Raw genomic sequence first — 18,220 nt, 5'->3', positions numbered from 1 at the left:
GACATAAGTGGGTTCCAGTTTGGTTCCGCGTGTGTTCACGTGGCGACTGTGTTCTCACACAAACGTGGCTGTGCAACGTCCACTTCCTCTCTGGAGCGAGCTCGGACTCACTCGCCTCACTCAGCCACAAATGCTGTGCACGGCTCCTGTGTGAACCCCATGACCTCAGATGACCTTGACCTCTCAGCAGTTGCGACGCGTCTCTTCCCGGCATCGCCTCCGTCCCTCTGAGGACCGAGCGCGGCCGACAGCCTGCTGGTTTGTTCCTGTCCATCACAGCACAATAGTGAGCTCATGCTCGAGTCAGTCCACAGCGGCGGCAACAACAATGGCTGCTCGGTGACTAAACTGGGAGCCGTCTGTGCTCCAGTCCCTGCAGGTCTGACCCGGCTGGGGGGAGGTGCTAGAGGGGGATGTCATCCAGGCCAGGTCCTGTTCCTGGGTGGTGTGGATATGAGAGAACCTCCAGACCCTCCCAGCTGACATGGAGCCCTGCAACAGAGTCTGGGGCCATGGTTCTCACTGTCCTGTCCAGGTCCTCTCCAGGGGGAGGAGTCTCTTGGACTCTTGTTCTTGTTCTGGTGCGGACGGCGAGGCGTCCTCCTGAGTTGAGCAGGTGTGAAAGGACTGAGCCATCTGAGGGTCGGCGTCTCACACCTCCAGTCAGAACAACAACAACAACAGCCTCGTCAATCCGAGGCGCGGACCTTGACTCTGGGCAGCTCCGGCCCTGAGGCGGCGGCGGCGGCTTGTGGGGATCAGACCCGGCTATTTTGGGTGGCAGCCCACCTCTGACCTCAGGGCTTACACGTGTATATTTGGGTGGCACGTGCGTGGAGAAGTGTGTCAGTGGGACTCCCTGCAGATGCTCCCGAGCCAGCTGGGGCTCGCAGCTCCAAACCTGAGGCTTCAGGGAGGAAGTCCGCCCCTTCTCTCCCACGGTGCTGTCCTCAGTGGTCAGGAGCTCCAGAACAATGCATGCGGTGCGTGGTGAACCCTCTCAGGAGGCCCTGCTCTCAGCAGGGTTATCACTGTTGGAAGGCTGGAGCGAGGAGCCCAGCGTGTGAAGGAGCCTCCTGACAAACACAGGAAGAGGCCTGTCTCGGACCCCTCACCCCGGACACACGCTCAGTGCCAACAGATGGACTTTGCTTTTGAGATGACTGACGGCGGCGGTGTGTGTGTTGCGCTGGTCCTCGGTGCCGCGGCCTGATCTCCAGGCGAAGGCGGCGCCGCAGCGTGTGCCCAGCAGCGCCGCACGCTTGATGAGCTCCCGGGGGAGTCAAGTGGCTCCAGCCTCTCTGAGGAAGCACTGAACAGCTGAACAGGCTGGTGTGTGTGTGTGTGTGTGTGTGTGTGAGTGTGTGTGTGTGTGGCAGTGGGGCCTGCCACTTCCTAGATAACATTGTGTAGTGCAGCCGGCTGAGCGGACCTGCAGGCCGAGGGCGGGTCCACTTCTGCACACCTCTGGCTCTTCCTGCACACACACACACACACACACACACGTACCAACCTTGGTGGGACCTCTCCTGGACACCTCCCTTTCCTCAGCCTCTCCCCCTGAACACATGGCTCACCTGAACCAGGACTCAGAACCAGACTGGAGCCAGTTAGTTTTGACCTTGTCACCCTCCAACTGAAGCTCATCTGACTGTGGACACCAAACATTGTCCCCGTCTCCTGGTTGATAGTGTGAAAAATGGGCCTGATATTGGGACACACACTCACACTCACACACACTCACACACACACTCACACACTCACACACTCTCTCACTCACTCACACACTCACACTCACACACACACACACACACTCACACACTCACACACTCTCTCACTCACACACACACACACACTCACACACACTCACACACACACACACTCACACTCACAGAGTACACACACACACTCACACACACTCACAGAGTACACACACTCACGCACACATACACACACACACTCACACACAGTACACACACACAGTACACACACACACACTCACGCACTCACACATACACACACACACACTCACACAGTACACACACACAGTACACACACAGTACACACACACAGTACACACACACAGTCACACACACACACACAGTCACACAGTCACACAGAGCAGAGCTGGCAGAACCACCACGGTTCTCCTGAACCATGGTCAGATGAGAGGTTCTCTTCCCAGGCAGGAAGTCATCAGGGCGGTTTGTGTCCTCAGAGACACACAACATGTGTCTCCAGACTTGTGTAACGCTTCAGAGGGAACCTGCTGGTTAAAGTGACCCCCCCCCTCAGCGCCTCACACCACCACACCCACTTGTGCTCGGGCATCACACACAGAGGAAGCGGACCTTCCACTTCCTCTGACTCTGCTGAGAACAATTCCAGCCTCTTCTCCCACCCACATCTTCAGCCCCGATTAGATCTGGCTCACCAGGCGGCGCCTCACCAGCGAGCAGTGCTGGTGGCTCCTGGCCTCCCGCTCACCCTCCCATGACGCCCTGCAACATGTCAGCGCTGCGCTGTTTCAGGAGGACATGCCACACAGACACACACAGCCTCAGGACAATAGTCTCCTCCTGGCCTCAGGAGGAAGGTGTTCGCTGCTGCAGAGGAAACGCCAGGCAGGTAGTGAGTCCAAACACTGCCGTCCTCTCACCGTCACCGCTGGCGCTAATCTGGTCGCCGTCATCACATGGTCGCACAATAGCCGGAGAAAATATTTACGAGGCGACAAATCTCTTTTTCGACCAGTGGTTTTTGTGTACACTAAGTTGCTGCGCTCTCCGTTCCTGTTGTAAAAGTCTGGGACCGTCGCTCATGGACGCCGTCCACGCCGACCATTGTGTGAGCGTGGTGTCGGGCGCTGGTTCGGTCCAAACCCAACAAGCCTGACCTCCCAAACACAATGGCAGAACCAGGTCCAGCTGAGTCCTCGGCCCCTTCGGACACAATGCCGTGACTCAGGAGGAGATAAGCAGCACATGGTGCGTGTGTTTCCACCTCAGCCTTCATCCTGAACCTGCTCCTCTTCCTCCCGCTGTGAGGGACACGCTCTCTCTGCTCTGATGTCCAGATCCTGCTTCCTTTCCTTCGGTGCACGGACCTGTCAAGCCGTTTCAGCAGAGGCTGTCCTCCAAGTCTCTCCTGGATGACTGAGCTTCTCCCTCTCACAGAGTCGCTCCAGAGCTGGGGGCCACAGGTGAGAGGAGAAATCTTCTGGCTCAGCTCTTCCTTCACCTCATCTGACCTCAGGTCATGATGCCATCAACATTGAAAGCCTCTCCCTATTCTGTGAGTCCAACCCTCACTCTGGTTGTGTTGTGGTGTGGTGTGGCGTGGTGTAGTGTGGTGTGGTGTGGTGTGGTGTGGTGTGGTGTGTTGTGGTGTGGTGTGGCGTGGTGTGGTGTGGTGTGGCGTGGTGTAGTGTGGTGTGGTGTGTTATGGTGTGGTGTGGTGTGGTGTGGTGTGGTGTGTTATGGTGTGTTATGGTGTGGTGTGGTGTGGTGTGGTGTGGTGTGTTATGGTGTGTTATGGTGTGGTGTGTTGTGGTGTGGTGTGGCGTGTGGTGTGTTATGGTGTGTTATGGTGTGGTGTGGTGTGTTGTGGTGTGGTGTGGTGTGGTGTGTTATGGTGTGTTATGGTGTGGTGTGGTGTGTTGTGGTGTGGTGTGGTGTGGTGTGTTGTGGTGTGGTGTGGTGTGGTGTGTTGTTGTGTGGTGTGTTGCGGTGTGGTGTGGTGTGTTGTCATGTGGTGTAGTGTATTGTCATGAGGTGTGGTGTGGTGTGGTGTAGTGTGGTGTGGTGTGGTGTGGTGTGTTGTCGTGTGGTGTGGCGTGGTGTAGTGTGGTGTGGTGTGTTATGGTGTGTTATGGTGTGGTGTGGTGTGTTGTGGTGTGGTGTGGTGTGGTGTGGTGTGGTGTGTTGTTGTGTGGTGTGTTGTGGTGTGTTGTGGTGTGTTGTTGTGTGGTGTGTTGCGGTGTGGTGTGGTGTGTTGTCATGTGGTGTAGTGTGGTGTGTTGTCATGTGGTGTGGTGTGGTGTGGTGTGGTGTGGTGTGTTGTGGTGTGGTGTGGTGTGGTGTGGTGTGGTGTGTTGTTGTGTGGTGTGTTGTGGTGTGTTGTGGTGTGTTGTTGTGTGGTGTGTTGCGGTGTGGTGTGGTGTGTTGTCATGTGGTGTAGTGTGGTGTGTTGTCGTGTGGTGTGGCGTGGTGTAGTGTGGTGTGGTGTGTTATGGTGTGTTATGGTGTGGTGTGGTGTGTTGTGGTGTGGTGTGGTGTGGTGTGGTGTGGTGTGTTGTTGTGTGGTGTGTTGTGGTGTGTTGTGGTGTGTTGTTGTGTGGTGTGTTGCGGTGTGGTGTGGTGTGTTGTCATGTGGTGTAGTGTGGTGTGTTGTCATGTGGTGTGGTGTGGTGTGGTGTGGTGTGGTGTAGTGTGGTGTGGTGTGGTGTATTGTCATGAGGTGTGGTGTGGTGTGGTGTGGTGTGGTGTGGTGTGGTCTGGTGTGGTGTGGTGTATTGTCATGAGGTGTGGTGTGGTGTGGTGTGTTGTCGTGTGGTGTGGTGTATTGTCATGAGGTGTGGTGTGGTGTGGTGTGGTGTGGTGTGGTGTGGTGTGGTGTATTGTCATGAGGTGTGGTGTGGTGTGGTGTGGTGTGGTGTGGTGTGGTGTGGTCTGGTGTGGTGTGGTGTGGTGTGGTGTGGTGTGGTGTGGTGTATTGTCATGAGGTGTGGTGTGGTGTGGTCTGGTGTGGTCTGGTGTGGTGTGGTGTGGTGTGGTGTATTGTCATGAGGTGTGGTGTGGTGTGGTGTGGTCTGGTGTGGTGTGGTGTGGTGTATTGTCATGAGGTGTGGTGTGGTGTGTTGTCATGTGGTGTAGTGTGGTGTGTTGTCGTGTGGTGTGGTGTGGTGTGGTGTGGCGTGGCGTGGTGTGTTGTCATGTGGCGTGTTGTCGTGTGGTGTGGTGTGGTGTGGTGTGGTGTGGCGTGGTGTGTTGTCGTGTGGCGTGGCGTGGCGTGGCGTGGCGTGGCGTGGTGTGTTGTCGTGTGGTGTGGCGTGGCGTGGCGTGGCGTGGCGTGGCGTGGTGTGGTGTGGTGTGGCGTGGTGTGGCGTGGTGTGGTGTGGTGTGTTGTTGTGTGGTGTGGTGTGTTGTCATGTGGTGTAGTGTGGTGTGTTGTCGTGTGGTGTGGTGTGGTGTGGTGTGGTGTGGTGTGTTGTGGTGTGGTGTGTTGTGGTGTAGTGTGGTGTGTTGTCGTGTGGTGTGGTGTGGTGTGGCGTGGTGTGGCGTGGTGTGGTGTGGTGTGTTGTTGTGTGGTGTGGTGTGTTGTCATGTGGTGTGTTGTTGTGTGGTGTGGTGTGTTGTCATGTGGTGTGTTGTTGTGTGGTGTGGTGTGTTGTCGTGTGGTGTGGTGTGGTGTGGTGTGGCGTGGTGTGGTGTGGTGTGTTGTTGTGTGGTGTGGTGTGTTGTCGTGTGGTGTGGTGTGGTGTGGTGTGGTGTAGTGTGGTGTGGTGTGGTGTATTGTCATGAGGTGTGGTGTGGTGTGGTGTGGTGTGGTGTGGTGTGGTCTGGTGTGGTGTGGTGTATTGTCATGAGGTGTGGTGTGGTGTGGTGTGTTGTCGTGTGGTGTGGTGTATTGTCATGAGGTGTGGTGTGGTGTGGTGTGGTGTGGTGTGGTGTGGTGTGGTGTATTGTCATGAGGTGTGGTGTGGTGTGGTGTGGTGTGGTGTGGTGTGGTGTGGTCTGGTGTGGTGTGGTGTGGTGTGGTGTGGTGTGGTGTGGTGTATTGTCATGAGGTGTGGTGTGGTGTGGTCTGGTGTGGTCTGGTGTGGTGTGGTGTGGTGTGGTGTATTGTCATGAGGTGTGGTGTGGTGTGGTGTGGTCTGGTGTGGTGTGGTGTGGTGTATTGTCATGAGGTGTGGTGTGGTGTGTTGTCATGTGGTGTAGTGTGGTGTGTTGTCGTGTGGTGTGGTGTGGTGTGGTGTGGCGTGGCGTGGTGTGTTGTCATGTGGCGTGTTGTCGTGTGGTGTGGTGTGGTGTGGTGTGGTGTGGCGTGGTGTGTTGTCGTGTGGCGTGGCGTGGCGTGGCGTGGCGTGGCGTGGTGTGTTGTCGTGTGGTGTGGCGTGGCGTGGCGTGGCGTGGCGTGGTGTGGTGTGGTGTGGCGTGGTGTGGCGTGGTGTGGTGTGTTGTTGTGTGGTGTGGTGTGTTGTCATGTGGTGTAGTGTGGTGTGTTGTCGTGTGGTGTGGTGTGGTGTGGTGTGGTGTGGTGTGTTGTGGTGTGGTGTGTTGTGGTGTAGTGTGGTGTGTTGTCGTGTGGTGTGGTGTGGTGTGGCGTGGTGTGGCGTGGTGTGGTGTGGTGTGTTGTTGTGTGGTGTGGTGTGTTGTCATGTGGTGTGTTGTTGTGTGGTGTGGTGTGTTGTCATGTGGTGTGTTGTTGTGTGGTGTGGTGTGTTGTCGTGTGGTGTGGTGTGGTGTGGTGTGGTGTGTTGTTGTGTGGTGTGGTGTGTTGTCGTGTGGTGTGGTGTGGTGTGGTGTGGTGTGGTGTGGTGTGGTGTGTTGTGGTGTGGTGTGGTGTGGTGTGGTGTGGTGTGGTGTGTTGTGGTGTGGTGTGTTGTGGTGTAGTGTGGTGTGTTGTTGTGTGGTGTGGTGTGTTGTCATGTGGTGTGGTGTGGTGTGGTGTAGTGTGGTGTGGTGTGGTGTGGTGTGGTGTGGTGTGGTGTGTTGTGGTGTAGTGTGGTGTGTTGTTGTGTGGTGTGGTGTAGTGTGGTGTGGTGTGGTGTGGTGTGGTGTGGTGTGGTGTGTTGTGGTGTGGTGTGGTGTGGTGTGGTGTGGTGTGGTGTGGTGTGTTGTGGTGTGGCGTGGCGTGGCGTGGTGTGGTGTGGTGTGTTGTTGTGTGGTGTGGTGTGTTGTCATGTGGTGTAGTGTGGTGTGTTGTCGTGTGGTGTGGTGTGGTGTGGTGTAGTGTGGTGTGTTGTCGTGTGTTGTGGTGTGGTGTGGTGTGGTGTGGTGTGGTGTGGTGTGGTGTGGTGTGGTGTGTTGTGGTGTGGTGTGGTGTGGTGTGGTGTGGTGTGGTGTGTTGTGGTGTGGTGTGTTGTGGTGTAGTGTGGTGTGTTGTTGTGTGGTGTGGTGTGTTGTCATGTGGTGTGGTGTGGTGTGGTGTAGTGTGGTGTGGTGTGGTGTGGTGTGGTGTGGTGTGGTGTGGTGTGTTGTGGTGTAGTGTGGTGTGTTGTTGTGTGGTGTGGTGTGTTGTCGTGTGGCGTGGTGTGGTGTGGTGTGGTGTGGTGTGTTGTGGTGTGGTGTGGTGTGTTGTCGTGTGGCGTGGTGTGGTGTGGTGTGGTGTGGTGTGTTGTGGTGTGGTGTGGTGTGGTGTGGTGTGGTGTGGTGTGGTGTGGTGTGGTGTAGTGTGGTGTGTTGTCGTGTGGCGTGGTGTGGTGTGGTGTGGTGTGGTGTGGTGTGGTGTGGTGTGGTGTGTTGTGGTGTGGTGTGGCGTGGTGTGGTGTGGTGTGGTGTGGTGTGGTGTGGTGTGGTGTGGTGTGGTGTGTTGTGGTGTGGTGTGGTGTGGTGTGGTGTGGTGTGGTGTGGTGTGGTGTGGTGTGGTGTGGTGTGGTGTGGTGTGGTGTAGTGTGGTGTGTTGTCGTGTGGCGTGGTGTGGTGTGGTGTGGTGTGGTGTGGTGTGGTGTGGTGTGTTGTGGTGTGGTGTGGTGTGGCGTGGTGTGGTGTGGTGTGGTGTGGTGTGTTGTGGCGTGGTGTGGTGTGGCGTGGTGTGGCGTGGCGTGGTGTCTCCTGTGGACCCTCAAACATCTGAGTCCCAGCAGAAGCCCGGCTGCGCTGGTGAACGCAGGAGAGACGCGAGTCCGAGAGGAAGTGACGGAGGAAGCCATGAGAAACTGCTGACTCATGGGAAAGTGAAAAGCCGACAGGAGGATTTGCGAGGGGCGGGGGGAGGTCACGGACGCACAAAGAGAAACGATGCGTCTCGCCCATCTGGGCACAAATAAGTATTGACGAAGGGCTGAACTCTAAAAGCAACAAGTGCCGTAAAACAATGGGCGTCTGTCACCGTCAGCCTGGTTCCATTGAGCTGCCAGTGTTGTGCCGTGTCATGAGACTCGGAGCAGCCCGGGGCGCTCGATAGCATCTCTCAAAGGCCGCCTCTGAATGACGCCTTTCCGCCGCCACCGACCTCACACGGCGTTTTGGGACGCCGCGCCGCTCTTCCTCCTGGAGACTGCCGGCCTGTCCAGGGTGTCCCCTTCCTCTGGCCCTGACGCAGCTGGGCGACCCAGAAACGCTGAGAACTAATGGGTGTTCAGCTCTCTATCAGCCTCATCTTTCTACTGCATCACCGCACAGCACAGCACATCCCCACCAGGGTCAAAGGTCACTGAGCCGCCCGGGCTGAACTGTGGGAGCGTCTGTAGCTGGCCTTCTGTGACGGGACCAAGTCTGTGAAACTGGACTGGTCAAGATTCAACCAGTCCAGTTTCACTGGTTGAATCTTGACCAAGTCCAGTCCAAGTCCAAGTCCAGACTGGGTCTGTCTCCGTGGTGACAGGAGAACTGGACCCAGCCAGCTCACAGTTCCTCTTTGGTTCAGCTGAGTCCCGGAAGGTGCCGGCCGTGACTCTGCTGTCACTGCAGGGGCCTCCGCTCAGGAAGGGGCCTGTACCAGAGTGTGATGTCATCAACACGCGACGGCTCTAACAGGCAGGACTCAGCAAAAGTCGCTCCTTCATTTGAAGAGCCATGAAACTGCGCTGTGATGTCACCAGTCCTACAGAGAACTCTAAATCGACTTGGCTCTGGAACCCGTCCAGCCGGAGCTCGCTCCAGGCGCTGGCGTCACGCCGCCCCCCCACCTGCACGTTAGCTTGTCAACAGCTAGCTGGGCGCCGGTTTCCTGCCTGATGAAAAGTCACAACATTTTAGCAACTTCCTGCTTACAGCCAACAGGAAGTGGAACATCAGCTCACTCCTCTGTTCTCCTGGTTGATTCGGACCAATCAGCGCTTCCTCTGCCAGAGTGCAGAGCGAAGTGGCGGCGTGTGTTATCGCGTGCTCAGTGTGCGCCTGCTTCCTGTGGCCAGCAGGAAGTGCGTGTGGCACCGGGCTGGCAGGCAGATCACCACATGATATGTTTGTGAGCGGGTTCTGATCCGCGGCAGGGTCGCACGCCTCACTGCACGCGCTCAATAGAGTCCGCTCCCTCGTCATGACATCATGTCTTTGTGTGAAAGCCAGCGCCATTCAGCCGCCCAGCGCAGGGCTTAGCGCCCGAGCGTCCGCTCTGCCACCGCGCTGCTCTCTAAAGGGAGTCTGCTGCGGCCCCAGCCCTGGGCTCCCACCCTGCAGGAGGACGTCTCCAGGCGTCACATGGCGGAGCTGCAGGACTGGAGACAGCGTGAGGTCACAAACACGGCCACAGTCCAGAGGCCAGGAGAACATCAGGACCTCTGTCATCTGCTGCTGTGACTCTGCCCTCTCACTCGTCTGATCACGGCTGGACCTTCTTCCTCTGAGTCAAAGACTCGAGTCCCAGATCTCATGTGGAGGTTCATAAAAACACAGCGCACAGTCAAAGGATGAGAGGGAAGGTGTCCAAAAGGCTGGTGAGGCCAGCAACGTTGTATGGTTTGGAAACAGTGGCACCGAGGAGAAGACAGGAGGCAGAGCTGGAGGGAGCAGAGATGAAGATGCCGAGCTTCTCTCTGGGAGTGAGCAGGATGATGATAGGATCAGAGGGACAGCACATGTGCTCAGGTCTTCAGGAGACCAAGTCAGAGAGGCTGGATGGAGATGGTCTGGACATGTACAGAGGAGAGAGAGAGCCAGTACAGTGGTAGATGAAGATGTTGAGATGTTGGAACTGCCAGGCAGAAGGTGGAGAGGAAGGCCACAGAGGAGATTGATGGAGGTGGTGAAGGAGGACATGAGGTTTGTAGGTTTGAGAGAAGAGGAAGCAGAGGACAGGGGGAGATGGAGGAAGGTGATCCACTGTTGATCCACTCCTGAAGCCCAAAGAGAAAGAAGAAGAAGAAGACCAACGAAAGAGCCTCCAAGGTTCAGGGCTCTCGTCCCTGCTGAGCTCCAGCTTCCTCAGCTTGAGGAGCTTCTCCAACCTCTGGACCTGAGCTGAAGTCTGATGTCTGCATGTGAGCAGCTGTCGCTCACATGCAGACATGATCCTGCCACCTATCAAATCTCCTCCCCAGTGCGTGCTCCTCACTGCAGCTCCTCAGTCGGAGCGTGCGCTCACATGGTTTCCAGCTCAGCAGTGGGAATGTAGCGACTAACATCTGAGCAAAGTGATCTGCAGCCCCCCCGCGCTCTGAGAGGAAGGTCTCTTCTCTGGAGGCACAGGTGGACCAAGCCTCTTCATCAGGCCAATCAGTGGCCAACACTGTCAGAGGATGTCACCAACGCCGAGTCAGTGAATCTCCACGTCAGTTCCCAGGTGAACCTGGTGCTGCGACCCACTGCAGGTTCGTGGAGGGCTGAAGCAGCAGGTGAGCAGATGATCCAGGGTCTTGCCTTCATGTAGGGACTGTTGCGATGGCTTCAGGATCACCTGCGGGGGGCGCCAGTGCTGGCAGACCTGCCCCTGGGGGGGTGACGGGGTCTGGACCAGCGGCTCGTCTCCTCACCAGGTCCACAGGCCTCCTGAACCTGAGCCTGAGAACCTCCTCTCTCTCTGGCCAGAGTTTGGTGCGTGTGTGTCGAGACTTCTGAAACATCGAGATTGATCTCAGACGCAGGTTGTCGGAGCATTCTCCACATTCCAGCCGCCATAACGCGGCACACGTGAGTGAGCCAGGTGCAGACCCCCTGTCCAGGGACCGACCCAAGTCAAGCTCCAGTGACGAACCATGAGCTGAGCTGGATGCCGCAGCAGACCTCCCTCTCTGAGTCACGTGTCAGAACAAAGCTGAGAGCTGAGTGAAGAATCATCGGCATGGTGCCCACGTTCCTCTTCCTCCCATCTCCACACTGTCTCCCTGCAGTTTGGTGCAGGAGCATGTTCCGATCCGATCCAGCTGCTTGAGTCCCTGCACTGGGTGAAACTGTGGGGCCGCGGAGGCCGGGGCAGCGGGTCCACGCCGCCGGTCCTGGGTGGTGTGGGCGGCTGAGGCCTGCTCCCATACGTCCCCGCGCTGGCGGCGCTGATCCTATTGTCTCTTGCGTCAGCGCGCGTCGCCCAGTGAATAAAGGCCGTCTGGCTGCGAGCTTAAACGCTGCGGCCAACTCCAAAGCAACCATCACAGCCCATCCACTCACTTCTGCTCAGTGGGGCGACAAGGACAGGGCTCTGGGAGGGAGAGAGGGCAGCAGAAAGTCCACTCTTCCCCGCCGCTGCCAAAGGACGGGACAGGACCGCACGTCGACGGAACCGCAGCTGTGGCAAGTGGCCCATTTTACTCTCTCTTTTCCACGTTGGGCACACAACTTTAGAGGCGATTCAGGGTCAGAAGTCAGACTTTCTCGTGACCCGTTGGTGGCCGTAGACTAGCTTTACGCTCGGCCGGGTCCAGAGTAGAAGTTTGGCTTTAGATTTTTCTAACTTTTCTGCACCCTCTCTGCCCCCCGCCCCCTGCGGACCGCTCCACCCCGCCCTCCCCGCTCCCCGTCACCCCGCGTCCCTCCCTACCCCACCCTTCATTCTGCAGTGCTACGGACCGATCATGGGCGACTGGAGCTTTCTGGGTAACATTTTAGAGGAAGTGAACGAGCACTCCACGGTGATCGGCCGGGTGTGGCTGACGGTGCTCTTCATCTTCCGGATCCTCATCCTGGGCACGGCGGCGGAGTTCGTCTGGGGGGACGAGCAGAGCGACTACGTCTGCAACACGCAGCAGCCCGGCTGCGAGAACGTCTGCTACGACGAGGCCTTCCCCATCTCGCACATCCGCCTGTGGGTGCTGCAGATCATCTTCGTCTCCACGCCCTCGCTGGTGTACGTGGGCCACGCCGTGCACCACGTCCACATGGAGGAGAAGCGCAAGGAGCGGGAGGAGGCGGAGCTGAGCCGGCAGCAGGAGCTGAGCGAGGAGCGGCCGCCCCTGGCCCCGGACCAAGGGAGCGTCCGCACCACCAAGGAGACCGGCTCCAAGGGCACCAAGAAGTTCCGGCTGGAGGGCACCTTGCTGAGGACCTACATCTGCCACATCATATTCAAGACCCTCTTCGAGGTGGGCTTCGTGGTGGGCCAGTACTTCCTCTACGGCTTTCGAATCCTGCCGCTGTACAAGTGCAGCCGGTGGCCCTGCCCCAACACCGTGGACTGCTTCGTGTCTCGCCCCACGGAGAAGACGGTCTTCATCATCTTCATGCTGGCCGTGGCCTGCGTCTCCCTCTTCCTCAACTTTGTGGAGATTAGCCACCTGGGTCTGAAGAAGATCCGCTTCGTCTTCCGGAAGCCGGAGCCGGCGCCGGCCCAGGGCGAGGCGGCGGGGAAAGTCCTGCCCATGACTGTGCCCTCTCTGCCCAGAAGCAAAGGCTACAAGCTGCTGGAGGAGGAGAAGGCGCCTCACCTGTACCCGCTGGCTGAGGTGGGCACGGAGGGGAAGGCGGACGAGGAGCTGCCCGTGGAGGCCCTCAGCACAGTCTACGACGAGACTCTGCCTTCCTACGCCCAGACCACGGAGGCGGACGGCTCCGCTCCGGAGGAGAGCGTGCCGGCGCCGCCGGCCGAGGTGGCGGCGGCGGCAGCGGCGGACAGCGCGTGTTTGCCGGCGGCCGAGGCCGTGGATACGATAGACGACAGCAGGCCGCACAGCCGACTCAGCAGAGCCAGCAGCAGGGCCCGGTCGGACGACCTCACCGTATGAACCGGCGCCACGCCGCGCTGCCGGGCAACATCCACCGTAGAGGCAGCCTTTTTTCAAACGTGTTTTTGGGAGACAGTGGGGAAACGTTTTTACTTGACAAAGGTCCCTTTTTAGAGGCATCTTATTTTTTATTGACAGTTTAGACTTTTGAGTAGATAGGGGCGAGAGTTGTGATGTATCTGTGTGTCTCCCAATCTTTCAACCCACCAACCAGCAGAGCCAGCACCCCCCCTCTGTTTTTATACGCTCCCCTCCTCAGCTTGAGAGGGAGTCCCACGTCTTTATGCATGTGCTCCCTCCTCTTCCTCGTGCGCTCCGCGCCTCTGGTGTCGTGACAGGGTGAACTCTGGTAGCCACCTCGCTCCAAAGCTGCTTTTTCTGCGCTGTGCAAACAGGCCGATACAGATCGCGCCCCATCAGCGCAAAGCTTTGTTGGAGCCGGGACAACAAAGGAAACGGCGCTCCCCGTGACAACAAGCCTCCTTGACCCCAGGAGCCCGCTCCTGCTGTAAATACGTCTCCAGTGTACAGATTTCTATTGACCTTATTTGTGGAAGATTTTCACTGTCGATGTTTCTCTCTTTTCATGTGACGAGCAACACATCGCCGTTTATGACTCCACCGCCTCGTTTTTTTACTCCTGGTCTCAGTGTTTCGCCGCCGAACGCTCGTGTCACGCATGGGGACTTTGATCCGCCATATTTTAGCCCAATCCCTGGAGCTTCTCCAACACGCCCACGCGCGGCCTAGTGGCGGCAAAGTGAACTACAAGTGGAATGCTCCTGAGGCCGCTGGTTTTATGCCACACTCGCCCACCGTCACTGAGGGCAGCGGCGCGACGCCGTCAGCCATTACGGAGCGAGCCGGCCGAGATGTGGTTGATCTTTGGCGAACCGTTTTTACTAACTCGTAGTCCAATGGTAGATGTGTGACTCTTCTTCATCAATAAAAGTCACACGTGGTCAAGACGCCTGGTGCTTGTTTGAAAACCTCAGTTCAGCTCAGAGCTTCAGCTCCAAAGATCCGGAGACGTGCAGAGGTGCAGCGGCTCCTGGCGTCAGGGGCCACTGTGGAGGGCCACGTGACGCATGGTGACGTGAGACACCTGATCTGATCTGCTGGGACGCACCCACCCACCCAAATTCATATGTAATACTCGTGAGTTATTAAAAGCCACAAAACAGGCTGATGTCTGCAGCAGCACCAAACCAAGGAGCCGGCAGGAAAGTCACGACTGCAGCGTCGCAACGACCATTCCATCTTCATCTTTGAACCACAGAGCTAAACGGAGTGGCATGTGTTTGGCCAGAAGTTGCTCTACAAATTAAAACCGAGCAGAGAACTGGAAGAAGATGCTGCTGCTTTATATTGGAAAATGACTGGCGGCTGTTTCAACGTGACCAGTTCAGTTCAACTCTGTAGTTACACATGTGTGCCGCTAGAGGTCAGCACGCTGCCTTTGAAAAGTGCACTGGACTGGACTCGGGTTCGAGTGTTCACCGTGCGTCATTGAGCCCACAAACCTGTCGTCACTAAAAGATCAAATATTCGATATAATACTAATAATACCAATAACTCTAATCATGAAGAAAAAGATCTGTCAAGGTTAAAACAGAGCAACAGTAACAGTGAATATTTTTTCATTCTAAGATGAGCTGCCTGAGAGTGACGGCCTCTGTTGAAGCCTGAGAAGGGCTTCACGTCTGTCGTGTTTCTGAACCTCACGGTGTCATGTCCACCGCTGAGGACGCGGTCAGATGACCAGAGTGGAGTGACCTTCACCAGAGAGGTGAGGCCTCAGAGCCGCGTGTTCCTGAGCGTGGCACTCTCTGGACCAGCGGGTCAGGTCACTGTGAAGGTGACCCTGCCTGAGGGCAGAAGAGGGCAGCGGAGCGGCTCCATTTTCAGCTGCAGCCCAGTGATCCAGCCGACCTGTGGAGGAGGCTCATCCCCATGGCTGTCGGCTTCTGCGCCGCCATCTGTGGAGGCGGGTCCCCGCCTCACTCAGGCCAGGTCTGCCTCCAGACTCCAAGTGGACCTCTGGATCCTGAAGTGAAGGGTCCCGGTTCAACCCTTGCCCGGACCCCTCCAGCACGGCGCCCCCCTGCTGACACGTGTCAGGCCTGACCCGAGGACCCCTGAGAGACTCTCGAGTGTCGAGTGTGTGTTCAGGTGAGGGGCGTGAGACCTGCTGCTTATCTGCTGCGTGTGAGTCTCAGCAGCTGCTGGCGGACAGACACATCACCAGTGGCTTATCAGTGACACGTAGCTCCCTGCAGTCTAGAGCCGTCGGATCCAGGGGGGACCCCTGGAGGGGCCCACGGATCCACGGATGGTCCAGAGAGGAGAGCACGGAACCGTCACGCGACCGTCGGTGTCTCTGAACTGGACCGTGGTTCTGAAGGCTTCCTGCCGCCTGAGCTGGGCCTTCTCCCCTCACTCCCGAACAAGACCCCACCACTCTGCACCCTCTCTGGACTTGTGACGTCTCTGTCGCCTTCCAAGCCGAGGCTCATCTCGGGGGGCGGAGCCGGGGTCACTCAGGGAAATGAAACGTCTCCGTCAGTGGCGACATACTTCAGGGGGGCGGCTCCTCCCCACAGAGCGGCACCAGGGGCCCGACTCTTGAACAAAACATCTATTGAGCTGCAGCTGTCTCCTGCTGGCGTCTGTTCCCGTCACTGCAGGAGCTGAAGCAAGAGGACTTCAGCTCCTGAGGGCCTCACTCGAGGTCTGCATCACAGCCTGCCTCACTCTGGCGCAGGAACACCTGGTGACTCCTCACAGGCGGCGCTGACTGAAGCCGGCACGCATGGATCTGTGGGCGTCTCCACGGCCAGAGAATGATGAGCTCTGATGTTCAGACAGGGATGAAGGTCTTCTCCTGCTCTGGTGCTCCACCTCTCACCCACATCAAGGTCAAGACAAGCTCTTCCTCAGCTACAGTGCTAACACTGACCGGAGTGAAGCTTCACTGGAGACACAGGCACAGCAGACTCCCCACAGAGTTGCCACGAGTGTCGAGTCTCAAGTCAAGTCTTGGTCCAACTCTCCTCAGAGCGGCCACGAGTGTCGAGTCTTGACTCAAGTCTCGGCCCGACTCTCCTCAGAGCAGCCATGAGTGTCGAGTCAAGTCTCGGTCCGACTCTCCTCAGAGCGGCCACAAGTGTCGAGTCTCAGTCAAGTCTCGGCCCGACTCTCCACAGAGCAGCCATGAGTGTCGAGTCTTGACTCAAGTCTCGGCCCGACTCTCCACAGAGCGGCCACGAGTGTCGAGTCTCAGTCAAGTCTCGGCCCGACTCTCCACAGAGCAGCCATGAGTGTCGAGTCAAGTCTCGGTCCGACTCTCCTCAGAGCGGCCACAAGTGTCGAGTCTCAGTCAAGTCTCGGCCCGACTCTCCACAGAGCAGCCATGAGTGTCGAGTCTTGACTCAAGTCTCGGCCCAACTCTCCACAGAGCGGCCACAAGTGTCGAGTCTCAAGTCAAGTCTTGGCCCGACTCTCCACAGAGCAGCCATGAGTGTCGAGTCAAGTCTCAGCCGTTACTCACTGACTCTGACTCCCTGGTTTCCGGTGGTGGTGGTGGTCTTCCTCCTCCACCTCTTGGCCCGGTGCGAGCGGGACGGGCCTGGTGGTCCCACAGAGCAACAGATGTCCAAGTGGCGGGAGGCTCCCGCAGACCTGCGTCCTGCTCTTTGTGTGTTAAGCAGCCCTACGTGTGTCGGACCCGCCTCCCATTCAGGCCGCGCCGTGCTAATTAGCGCCGTGACTGGCCTCATTGTGCCGTGGACTCATTGTTGGCTGGACCCAGTCATCACCGGGCTCCGCCCTCTTGTCCTCCTCATTATGTGCCGGCCATTAATCACCTCTGACCCCTGGACCCGGGTCTCCGTCAGGAAGTCTTCCCTGCCCTGGCGCTCCATTAGGCAGATGAGATCTCAGAGTGTTGGCTCCCTCCAGCTCCGGTCGGGAGCAGGTGGCCCGGCTAGCAAGGGTGGGACTCGGCTCCGTCCCTGCCATGACGGCAACACGACAGAGATCTTCTCAGATCAGCTCCTCTCATGAGGAGGAAAGTGCTGTGAGACCGTGACCTCTTGACCTCAGACCTCTGACTCACTTGCTGCACCTCCTTCACATTAGTGTATGAATAGCAGCGGCATGAATGGACCTGGCACTGCTCATGGACGGAGCTTCTCCTCGTCATCAGTGACATCTGAGCTCCTGGAGGGCCGCGAGAAGTTGTCTTGTTTCACCGCCAGGTGAGGCAAGACGCTCAGTTCTAACCTTCTAACATAACAGTTCGAACCCATGAGCCACGTCTGGTGGCAGCAGTGAGTCAGTGAACTGACATGACAGCTGCACATCTGTGACAGTCACCAACTATGGAGAAGTTCTTGGAAAGAAACCTACAGGAAACACTGTTCATGAAAGCACCAGTTCTGAAATGGTGAGAGTCATGAATCACTTCTATTGACTGGGCCCCGGGTCCATTTGTTCGGGGAAAGGAGGGCCCCAGATGAGACAGGTTCAGAGCCCCTGCTCTGGAGGATCATGGCTGACCAGCGTGAAGAGACAGTTCCTCAGAGGAGCTTCTCAACGCCGAGGCGTTCTGAAGACCTTCCTGCTCGGAAGACCTTCACAAGCGCTGCAGCAGTTCCTACTTCAGTCCTTGTGAGGACCTCTCCTGACCGTCACCCTTTCCCCAGCCTCTCGCCCTGATCACATGGCTCAGCTGAACCAGAACTCTGGAGCAGACTGGAGCCAGTTACTCTGAAGTTTGAACCTGCGATGTTTCCAAGAAGTGGTCCTCACAGGTGCAGCTGAAGCAGCGGCCTGGTGAAGGCCAGTGCACTCACCCGGCCTCACAAATGCCCAAGCAGCGGCGGTGGTTGGGTCTCTACGTGGAGGGAAGCGGAGCAGCTGCTGCAGTGTTTGTCCTGAAGCTGCGCGGAGTTTGTTTTCCCAGCGCCTCTTATCGAGCAGGAAGTGGCGGCTTCGCACTGGGGTGAGGACTTTACTGCCTTTATCTGCTCCATAATGTGAGGCTGAGCGAGGAGAGCGGCCGCGAGTGAGCTGTAAAGTGATGAGGACCATTAGTGCGGTGATGGCTGTGGGACGGAGAGAGCGCACGCGTGTGTGTGTGTGGACCCGTCTTGGACCAGACAGCCATCATATGAGGACATTTTGGCTGCTCCACATAGAGTTTTGAGGGTGAAAACTGGGTGATTCTAACTGGTTCAGGTGAGCCACGTGTTTGGAGGGGAGGCTGGGGGAAGGGGAGAGGTCCCCACAAGGAGTGTGCACGCTACAGCGCGGGAGCAGAATTACACACGCAAGAGTTCAAGATGGCCGACCAGGGAAAAGGCCAGAACTGAAGGAGGAAGGAAAGGTGTCAGTGTTTTC

The 18,220-nt window shown here is 57.5% G+C and overlaps 1 protein-coding gene across 2 annotated transcripts; it reads left to right on the top strand.

Annotated features, from left to right (window-relative positions):
• The first annotated feature begins 1,914 nt into the window (after positions 1-1,914).
• Positions 1,915-14,346, top strand: LOC128765740 (gap junction alpha-8 protein-like). Of its 2 annotated transcripts, XM_053876766.1 has the most exons (3): positions 1,915-2,987; positions 3,077-3,294; positions 11,657-14,346. In XM_053876766.1, the coding sequence occupies exons 2-3, from the start codon at positions 3,259-3,261 to the stop codon at positions 12,815-12,817; spliced, it is 1,197 nt and encodes a 398-aa protein (XP_053732741.1). In that variant the 5' UTR covers positions 1,915-2,987; positions 3,077-3,258; the 3' UTR covers positions 12,818-14,346. The 2 variants fall into 2 exon arrangements, with proteins under 2 accessions (XP_053732741.1, XP_053732740.1); XM_053876765.1 differs by having other exon boundaries at positions 1,915-3,294.
• Positions 14,347-18,220: the final 3,874 nt, after the last annotated feature.

Source organism: Synchiropus splendidus, chromosome 10 (assembly GCF_027744825.2).
Source record: "Synchiropus splendidus isolate RoL2022-P1 chromosome 10, RoL_Sspl_1.0, whole genome shotgun sequence".
Classification (NCBI taxonomy): domain Eukaryota; kingdom Metazoa; phylum Chordata; class Actinopteri; order Syngnathiformes; family Callionymidae; genus Synchiropus; species Synchiropus splendidus.
The sequence above is the reverse complement of the archived record's forward strand: the minus strand, read 5'-3'. Positions and strand labels throughout refer to the sequence as shown.